This window comes from Hippocampus zosterae, chromosome 12 (assembly GCF_025434085.1).
Source record: "Hippocampus zosterae strain Florida chromosome 12, ASM2543408v3, whole genome shotgun sequence".
Lineage (NCBI taxonomy): Eukaryota > Metazoa > Chordata > Actinopteri > Syngnathiformes > Syngnathidae > Hippocampus > Hippocampus zosterae.
In genome coordinates this window covers 18,759,041-18,769,441 of record NC_067462.1, presented here as the reverse complement: position 1 = coordinate 18,769,441, position 10,401 = coordinate 18,759,041, and the positions used below count along the sequence as shown (strand labels likewise).

Sequence of the window (10,401 nt, the reverse complement as noted above, 5' to 3'; positions counted from 1 at the left end):
ACAAATTGCAAACAGAAACACCCACACATTTTGTTAAATACTGCATGTGAATTTACAATCAAGACAAGCTTTGCTGAGGCATTTTATTTTTTTCTTTGTTACTTCTTTGCGCTCAAACTCATAGGACCACACAAATTCAATATACAGAAATGTATATACGTATATGTATATATAACTATATATGGGTGTGTGTGTGTATGTGCAGCTGAGCTCTCCTAGTGTCGAGGCGAGGGTCTTCCAGAGGTAGGCTGAGGGAGACGATACTTTGCCATCTCTACATCCATGTCTGCAAATGTATAGGTACTGTAGCTGTGGTGTTCGTAATTTCGGTATAGGCTGTTGTCAAAAGTATCTTCAGGCTCAGCATGTACCATGGTTGCCGATTCTGGAAAGGAAAGCAAAGTGGATAAAATGAATTAGTATTAGTATCTAGTACTCTTCTTTTGTCCCACTATTCTTTTTGAGTAAACAGATTGCAGGGGGCACAGATAGCATTTTGGAAATGGAGGATGGCCACCCGAGGGCAAGTACCGGTAAATAAATTATCCACACTTTATGCTACAGCGCGGGGTTGCGTTTAAATTTGATGCAATTTTCCCTGCACGCGGGAGCTTGTGGGTCACTTGATCACAATGTATTTTATGTGTGTATGTGTGAGCCAAAAGTTTGGCCACACCTCATTCAATGTGTTTTCTTTATTTTCAGACGACTGTTTTTTCATTGTAGATCTTCACCGAAGGCAGCAAAACTATGACTGAATACATGTGGAGTTACGTACTTAAAACCCAAGTGAAATAACTGAAAAAATTTAGAGTGTCCGATTCACCTACCATGAATGTTTTTGGAATGTGGGAAGAAAACAGTGTACCCGGAGAAAACCCACACAGCTATGGGGAGAACATGTAAACTTTACACAGGAGGGCAGCCACGAACCTACGGCCTCTGTACTGAGAGCCGGACACTCCAATGAGTCAAGCACTGTGCCACCCCCTTTAAAAAATGCAAGAACATAATTTAAATAAATACAACTAAACCATTGTTATTAGGCTATCCATGGTCACAAGACCCTCACAAATGACATATACTACTAGACACACCGGTTTTTCAAAACCAAGCCGCTGCAATTTGTTCCCTACTTGCTCGTTTAAGTCACAGTACACAAAAAGCCAAGGACATAGTCGCGATAAATGCAAAACATGTCTCGTAATTGGATAGGGCTTGAAGACATTATCACAGTCCGATTGTGTTATCCTGCGAGCTAGCTGAATTGAAATGTAGTCACACGAGTGTTTTTCTTTTCTGCAACTTCTTCTTCATCTTAATTGGGTGTGTCATTGATCTTCCATGTTTTTGGGGGGGGGGGGGGTGTACAAATGTTAATTATTCACAAATATGCTCTGCTTGTGGGATTTTTTCCTTCAATTTAGTCGTGTGTGTTTTGGACACATTTCTATGAATTGGTTGTTATGAATCGGTCCCATTGAGCAAACTCATGAATATAGTGAATTGCTAGATATATTGTGAAATGTGACTTGTGTTTTATACACATTATAGTTTGTTAATATTAGGGACAATTAAAGCAATGTCTGTCTCAACAAGGGGACCAGTTTATTCACAGTGAGCCCTTTCCAATGCATGCTTATTGTAATCATATAATACTTGCCTAACCAAATAGCTGCAGCAAAATCATCAGCGGCAATCTCTCCACAGATCCCCATCAACAAAAGATGTTGAGCATACCACATTAGTAAAACATACTTTTACTTCCACTGCTCCGTATCAAATACCGGTATATCAGGTGAGTGACATCGGATGTTGTGGTCCCCTAACATTCCTTATGAATATACTCTGGGCTGTGACAATTCAGCCTGTTCATGATTAAAAAAGTTTTGCCATTTCAGCCTGTCCTGAGCCCTGACCGTTTGGTACCTGGGCCCGCGCAGACAGACAAATATTTTTTTTGGTTTGTTTTTGCAGTGCGTAAGTCAACACCCCACTCTGTCGAAGGGCGATATCAACCGAGCTGGGTGATTATATGATTGCTCGTGTTCTGTGACTTGCTTCGAGCTCTGAGCTTATTTACTCCGTCAGACATGGCGGAAATGTGCACGGCAGCAGGCCTCCTAACTTTGTTTTGCAAGTTGAAGTCAACAGATTCTGCAAATAAATAAAAGCAGTAAAAAGAAAGTAATATTTGCAAAATATCCAAACGTACAGCTAAACGCGCAGCTGATGGACAGCCTTGAACTCTGAAGATTAAACTATTTTGATAAGAAAAGTTACACCCCCTTGCGGTATCTCCAGAGTGACGTGGAGGAGGAAGCTGTTGTGCACTTTAAGTCATCCAAAATAAGGCAGTACAACAAACCTGTTGAATCATTTGAACCAGTAGCACTCAAGCAATGAAGTTGGAAGCATGAAAATGCGATCAGAGTTAGCACAGCCAGCCCACATAAGCCTTAGAAGTTCAGCCGCTAATTAGTATGCTGTAATCATTTGAGATAGACTAATATGGGGTCTGAGAGATCCACAGAGAAGAATGGTTACAGCAGGGGTGTCCAAACCTTTTCGTTTGAGGGCCAAAGCAAGGATAAAATGGCTGCTTTAAAATTCTTCAATTTTTTGACAGATGATAAATTCAGTCAAGAAAGCAATTATATATTGTTTGTATTGTCGAGTTTATTTCATCAGCTTTCTGTTAAAGATGTTCAAGCATAGAGTTGAGGATTTTTCCAAGGTTTTGGGGTGGCCAACAGCCGTCTATCTCAAAGAATTGATCCAGCTCTGCATTTAACAGCAGCCGAATCCCACCCCCCACATTCAGAACTAAAAAAAAAAAGAACTGTAGTAAAGTGACCATCACTTACATGAGGATCATCAATGTGATGTCTTCATAAATCAGCTATAGGTCACAAAGTGGAAGAAACTATTTTGCCCCTAAAATTGAATCATCTTTATTCACTACAGTGTTTTGAAGATAAACGGTGATATTATTTTCGTCAGAAATGGTTTGAATCTTCAAATATGGAGAAAAGTTCTACTGTATATAAACACATTTATTAGTATTATTGGCACTTCTTTTTCTTACACCCTCTCTTCCCCCAGCTTTTTTAACCAACCTTGCTGCCCATGTCAAATATCTTTTTAAGTGTGTGCATATATATATATATAAATTACACACACACACACACACACACACACACATATATTAGATATTTCTTTTTTTTTTTGTCATGTCATAGGTCGCTGAAAAATGGATGGATGGTAGCAAATGGCCCCCGGGCCGTAGGTTGGACACCCCTTGGTTACAGGATTGGATGCTGTAGTGTTACCCTCATGAGGAGTCTGTGTCTGGAGTTCTTTCAAAGGGTGCAGTAGCTCACTAGGATGTGGCGACGAGGTGTGGACCGTGGTTGCAACATCAGTAGCTGCCCCAGATGGGGAAGCACCACCCACTTGCACAACGGCAGTTCCGCAAGGAGGCTCAACAGTTCCTTGAAGGACAGACTCATCCTCAACATGCAGGTGTGCAGTATTTGCAGACACTTCAGGACGCACAGGCTCTGTGATTTCTACAAGACCACAAGATGGATGCTGCCCTGGTGATGAAACCTCAATCACAGCTTTACCTGCTGAATCTTCAACTCTTACAGGGAGATTGGGAGATATGACATGTGCAATTAATTCTGAAGAAGAACCTGCTTCAGATTGTAATTCTGTCTCAGTGGTATCCGATAGATCTTCTGGCACATCCTGGAGTTGTGGGGCAGAGTCTATTAGGTCTTCAACAGTCCGAACATTTTGTCCCTCGCTGGTATTTTTAGAAGCTTCTGTATGTGCAGCTTCAGCTGGCAAGGTAGAAGAGGCATTCTTAGCCTCACGTTCTGCTAAAACCTCCTTATTAGGTTTATTAGAATCACCGTTTTCTTTGGATGTTATATGTTGGAATTTTATTTGTGTAATCTGTCGCAATTCTGGGACCTCTTGCACAGAGGTCGAAGTTTCAAAGTTGTCATCTTCTGACTCAGAATCAGACTCAGAATCAGAATCTGAAGAGTCACTGGATGAGGAGGAAGTGATTTTAGCCCTTGATTGATCACCATGTTTAGAATAGAGTGTCTTGGTTGTGGCTGCATGACCTGGGGCTGGAGCTGGAGTGAAAGCGTCAACTGCCACAGGAGAACGTGTATCTGTGATAAACACAGTATAACTCTATTGAGGTGTTGGAGACGACAAGGATTCCTGTTTAGTACATGCTATTTCAATATTACCAATGACAGGCAATGCATCCACTACTTTGCCTGCGGACACTGATATTGCGATTCCCAGAGGCTGCGTTGGAAAAGCTCCGTTGTTCGAAACCCTCGTAGGGAAAGACACTGCTGTCTTGTGTGTTAGTAGGGCTGCTCTCTCATCTGTATCATTTGCTGCTGAGCAAAATAGAAAAATGAAAAATAAGGCATGTCATACAGTGGAACTTGTTATCACAATCTTAATTCATTACGCACTTTGTTTGCGATATGAAACGTTTGCAAACCAAGGCGATGTTTCACACTAAAATGCATGGAAATAGAATTCATGTGTTCCAGCCTCAGACTGAAGATATGTTACCTGTTTTTTATTCTGTGGGTAGTTCAAGAGTACATTTCAGTACAATAGAGAAAGTCAAAGCAAACTACATATGCGGCTGCAATGTACAGAGCACTGAAGCAGAAGGGTAAAACGAGTCGGCGTGCTCGTCAAGCTACGTCAGCGTTGATTTCTAACCCCTCTCCCATCGATCCATTTTGCTAATCTACGTTCTCTACCAAACAAAATCGATAAACTCCTTTTCCTCACAAGGACCAACAAAACCTTTACATGTTCTGCCGCGGTCTGCTTCACCGAAACTTGGCTCAGCGATCGCAACCTGGGCGCCCGGCTGGGCTACACCTACCACGAAACGAAACTGTCAGGGAAACCAAAATGGGGTGGAATATGCTTCGTGTAAAAGAGGAATGGTGCACTGGTCACAGAGCCCAACAAACTGCAGCCCGGACTTGGAGTCGTCGTATCTAAACCACAAGCCATTCTGCTCACTACGTGAGTTCTCCTCTTTCATACTCGCCTGTGTTTGCATTCCACCACAAGCAAACACGAACACAATGCAATAAACGCTGGCTGACCAAGTCAACAAACTCAAGCTAAAGCATCCAGAATCACCCCTTATATTCTTTGGTGAACGACACAGAGAGATTTACTCATTCACTCCCAAAGACATATTTATATGTCTTTTAACACGCCACATGTTCAACCCCGATACTTCCCCCCCAAAAAATTTTCCAACACTTAGGGTAAAAAAAAAAGAAAAGAAAGGGGGTGGGGGTGTCTATAATTGGCTGGTAGTGAATGAGTTAGCATTTGACACCACCCCCGGGCTATACAGCCTCCATGTGTAATACTTCTGTGCAATTTCTCTGCACAACACATTTATGACACCAAGTGCAATATTTTTATATTTAAGTAAACACTTCCTCATTGAGGTGTGAAAGAGTGTTTGCCCCCTTCCTGATTTCATTTTCTGCTCCCTCCATTACTGTTTTACCTTCACCTTCCTACTTCACTATTTATGTGCAGTTTACTTATGTTTGTTTGTTTTTTTAATCTTATCGTACTTAATTGCAATAAGCATAATGTGTAGTTTAATTATAACATTTTATAAGGTCTAGCTCTCAATCGGATCCACCTTAACTTTACTGCTATTGCTTTACTTACAAACTGTAACTTACTCATCTTTGGTTCTTTGATGCACTTTGACTCACTTTATTGCTTGCACTGTTTTACTTAGAATGTGTTGTTTAGTCCTTTACCGGTTTACTTATAATGTTTAATATTTAGTTCTTTATCTGTGTACCTTGTCTTGAATACAATTCACTTATTTGTTTACTTGACTTAGGGACACGCACAAGTATTCCAATGTTTGATCCTGGTATTTAACTTGTAGAAATTGCAATAAACTATATTTCATTCCATTCCATTATTAACTTCCAGACATTTATGTGTGCTACATCTACTTCTTGGGTAAAATAGGCCAAAGCATCCAATGGCATTGCCGCACCTCCATTCTCAATTTCTTGTCAAAGGGCCACTGTATTGCAGGAAACAAAATACCGGTACGCAAAAAAGTGAAGCTACGTCAATGCTTTCCAGAGAACAACTGCATCCTGTGTTTCAACTTCAGGAAAAAAGAAAAACATTGTCAAACCAATGAATTAAAATTCTAATGCATACCCTCAATAATTATGTAGAATGTGTTTTTATTTAAACAGAGTGAGCACAAATGAGACTGCAAAATAACAAAATACTCACAACCCCATGCAACCACCAGAAATAATTAAAAGAGATGTAATTTCCTACATACTCTTTTCTGTGCTCTTTACAGCCTCGTCTTTGTGAGTGGTGCACAATGCTGACACGCCGGTCCTCAGGATCCCCCAGTTCTCCACCTGGTAGTGCTACAAAAAAAAGCGCAAACAAGTCAAACATTGTGTGATTTTAATTTAGGACAATGTTTTGTATAATCCAAGAAAAAAAAAAATCGCAGACTAGACCACTGTACCAAATTGGTCAGTAAATCTAACATGGAAAGGCAGCATATAACTGAAGTGGCAGGAAAAAGTATGAGAACTCTTAGAGTCATTGTGAGTGCGAATGGTTGTTCATCTATGTGTGCCCCGCAATTGGCTGGCAACCAGTTCAAGGTGCTAAGCAGATTGAAAAATGGATGGAGGTGAAAAAAGTATTTATTAATAGCAAATTATTTCTCTTCGTCCATCTTCCTACACCAGCAATTTTTGGGATGGAAACAACAAATAAATGAATTATGAAATTGACATGGGTATCCTCTTTTTGTGACAATTTTGTTTGGTGGTGTGCCGTGCTATTTTTCGAACTTAAAATATGTGCCTTGGCTCAAGGTTGGGAACCACTGTTTCAGTGCATAAAATGATTTATCTTTCACTTGAACCCATGCTGGAAATCGATTTAGCATGTCTTTGATAGATAATGGTAGGCGCCTTTTTGACACCCTCTTTGGATTTACACCACGGTGATGCAGGTCATGTGCCACTGTAGATTAAAGGTGACCTATTTTTTAAATACCCTTTTTTTTTGGGGGGGGGGGGGTCAAACTGATTGGATGTTAAGCATGCAGTGTACACGAACACAAACATATACAGCGGTGTGAAAGAGTGTTTGCCCCCTTCCTGGTTTCTTTTTTTTTTTTTTTTTGCATGTTTGTCACACTTAAATCTTTCAGATCATCAAACAAATGAAAACCCACATGGCCCTGTGTGAAAAAGTGCCCCCACCCCCCTGTTAAAACATAACTGTGCTTTATCATACCCGAGTTCAATTTCTCAAGCCGCACCCAGGCTTGATTACTGCCACAACCTGTTCTCAAATAAGAAATCACTTAAATGGGACCTGCCTGACAAAGTGAAGTAGACCAAAAGATCCTCAAAAGCTAGACATCATCAGCTTTGGGACTCCGGCGAACCACAGTGAGAGCCATTATCCACAAATGGTGAAAACTTGGAACAGTGGAGAACCTTCCCAGGAGTGGCCCACCGACCAAAATGACCCCCAGAGGTCACAAAAGACCCCACAACAACATCCAAAGAACTGCAGATCGCACTTAAGATCAGTGTTCATGACTCCATCATGAGAAAGAGACTGGGCAAAATGACCTGCATGGCAGAGTTCAAGACTAAAACCAATGCTGAGCAAAAATGAACTTTTTTCTTTTTGCTGATTTCTTCTTAAATTTCTTTGGATCATTGCATGATGCATTTTTGTTTCGTTTCGTTTGTTTATTGAACATAAAACATATACAGTAATAATTTGACAAAGTAAGGTAAGTAAAATAGTAAAAAGGAAAGAGAAATCAGTCATCATTCAACACGGTTATTATGTTCAAGGGAGTAGGAAGAAGTAAAAAAATCATCTAGTCCTACCCCGTTATGTGTTTATATCTAATAGATCATTTTTATATCACTCAGAAAAGAAAGAAAGTAAGAAGAAAGAAGTCTCCATTAAGGCTCATGCTTTACCCTTGACCGTGATATTTCCACAACTTTTGTGTTGTATCGGGATTTGTTTCTTGAGATCTTGTGGCCTATTCACTTTGTCTGACAAATTCGATGTGATCTCTTGATTTGACAAATTTTGTGCTAAAGTGTTGCCTATAAAATTGAAATCAGCTTTCCCACAATTGTCGATCATCATTGTTTGATTAAATCGTGTGGTGGTGGGGGTATATTTTTTCAAATAGGGATGGGTAGTTTGGGATTTGTTTTTGCACCTTAATAAATTAAATTGTCATTTAGGAACTGCATTTTGTATTTCCTTGGTGTTATGATGCGTAATAGCAGGCTCTGTGAGAAGGGAATAAAAATCGGTTCAGATGATACAGAGAGGTAATTTCCCCGTTCAGTTTATTTTATTTGGACATAGATTAGCAGATTAAAGCACACAGGCATCAAGGCTCTCCCAGATGACACACCCTCTAATGACCGTCTCAACCCCCTTTTAAAGCAGTACACTTGGGTTGCAAACCAATCAGGTCAGAGCTCAGCAATTGTCCATCCACAGGTAGTCGCAATTTCCTTCCCTGAAACAATCAATTTACGTAAGAGGGAGCACATAATTCCTACTCTGGCATCCCTTCACTGGCTCCCCGTTCATTTTAGAGTTATTTTCAAGATCCTCCTCAAGACTCACTTGTATCCTTTGGCATTCGACTCAGCATGACTTAGATTTGTTCTTGGTTTTACTGTTTGGTGCTTTCTACCGCCTTTATTACCGATTTGTCTTACTGTTTATTGTGCATGTTAAACTGCTCCATGTACAGCACTTTGTATGCAGCGATGGCTGTTTGAAAGTGCTCTATAAATACTGTTGACTTGACTTGACAAAAATAAAAAAAGCAATCAGCACTGCAGAATCTATCACCCCAGCAACAGTCTTGAATGAAGAGGAATGTGCACCCCCCCCCCCCCCCACGCCCCCCATCCAAAATCCACTATAATCGTCAGTTATTAAGATGGCTCATTTGGCTTTATGGCACTTGGGATGTCTGTGCGATATTAAGTTGGAACTGGAACCTTTGTATGTGATAAATATGCAAAGAACACAGAAACCAGGAAGTTCTGAGCTACACACATAAGTCGACGCGTCGGTGTTGCCGGAGTCATCGCTTGTCAACTCTTATACTATGTCACAATTAACGTAAGGTAAAATCTCGTGCTCGTTCGAATTCACGTGCAGTACCTGGAATGTAAGTATGGAGCAACCCAAGCTGATTAGTAGGAAATATCAAGTAGCAATTATTACCGGATGTACTTCTGAAAGTGAAACAGGCGTTACCTTTGATGCCCATAGTCGCCTTAAAAGCAATATGGAGGTCGACATTTTCCACATCTTTTCGTCCTTCTAGTCGTCGTAATATCTTTATTATTCTTTTTTCGTCCTTGTCGTCGTTCTAATATCCTTCAAATTATTTTCGTCCTTCTCGACTTCTTCTTCGTCTTCTTTTTTCTTCTTCTTCGTTTTCATCTTCTTCTTCTTCTCCTTGTATTCGTCGTCGTCGTCTTCTTCGCCTTTTTTATGACCCAAGTATTGTACTGGACAGTACATTATGTACATTAAAGAAAAACATTCTAAACATGACGTAACCGCATGCATGAAGTAACGTATACATTGCAATAAATTGATAATTTTACAAGTATATAGTTTTCACAGCCTTTCTGTTATTTGAGTCATTTAAAAGTTCATTCATTCATCTTCCTAACCGCTTGATGTTGTTGTTGTTGTTGTCGACCCCACCCGTGCCCCGACATTGGGGGACCGGGCCCTCACTCAGTCTCCCGGATCCCCAGACCCCCCTCCTCCGCCCAGCGGGCGAGCAGGGCCGCCACTCCGCTTGGGTTTCGCCAGAGGTCCTCCGGAGTCAGTGTGGTGGGTATGTTTGTGCAGGTGAACAGGTGTTGTGTGTCGTGCACTTGCGTGCCGCATAGCGCACAGAGTGGTGTTGGGTGTGTGTCCGGTGTAATGTTGTGTAGGTAGGAGTGGAGGGCTGGTGATTTGTTGGTTCGGAGTTGTGCTAGGAGTTGTCTGGTTCTGTGTGGTAGGTCTTGCTCTGATGGGTCTATTTCTGGTGCTGGTGCATGTATTACTTTGTTGTGTTGTCTGGTGTCCAAGTGTGTTTGTACAAAGTGGGTGTGTATGTCTTTCATGTTCTGTTTTATGGTGTCGTTGTTGGTGTCCTGTGGTGCTGTGTCTTTGTTGTGTGTGTAGTTGTTGTTGTGGAAGATTGTTTGTTTCTTTTGTCTGGGTGGTGGTGGTTGTTGAGTGAGTGGGTGT

General features: G+C 41.0%; 1 protein-coding gene and 1 long non-coding RNA gene across 3 annotated transcripts; one reads left to right on the top strand and one right to left on the bottom strand.

Moving 5' to 3' along the window:
- Positions 1 to 81: 81 nt before the first annotated feature.
- Positions 82 to 9,554, bottom strand: ndufv3 (NADH:ubiquinone oxidoreductase subunit V3). Of its 2 annotated transcripts, none has more exons than XM_052083043.1 (5): positions 9,406 to 9,554; positions 6,401 to 6,494; positions 4,272 to 4,430; positions 3,333 to 4,190; positions 82 to 385 (listed from the first exon to the last, which is right to left on the bottom strand). In XM_052083043.1, exons 1-5 carry the CDS (start codon positions 9,457 to 9,459, stop codon positions 216 to 218), a joined length of 1,335 nt encoding a protein of 444 aa, XP_051939003.1. In that variant the 5' UTR covers positions 9,460 to 9,554; the 3' UTR covers positions 82 to 215. The 2 variants fall into 2 exon arrangements, with proteins under 2 accessions (XP_051939003.1, XP_051939004.1); XM_052083044.1 differs by having other exon boundaries at positions 4,272 to 4,427.
- On the top strand, positions 1,325 to 1,859 carry LOC127612123 (uncharacterized). Its single transcript, XR_007965581.1, has 2 exons — positions 1,325 to 1,460; positions 1,514 to 1,859. It is a non-coding gene; the product is annotated as an uncharacterized LOC127612123 (long non-coding RNA).
- Positions 9,555 to 10,401: the final 847 nt, after the last annotated feature.

Excerpts from the sequence above, each read along its gene's own strand:
- ndufv3 (XM_052083043.1), bottom strand. The coding sequence starts at position 9,459 with ATGTGGAAAATGTCGACCTCCATATTGCTTTTAAGGCGACTATGGGCA. Across the intron at positions 4,431-6,400 it reads TGTAAAGAGCACAGAAAAGA|CAGCAAATGATACAGATGAG; the intron begins GTATGTAGGAAA and ends TATTTTGCTCAG. Across the intron at positions 4,191-4,271 it reads GGATGCATTGCCTGTCATTG|ATACACGTTCTCCTGTGGCA; the intron begins GTAATATTGAAA and ends TGTTTATCACAG.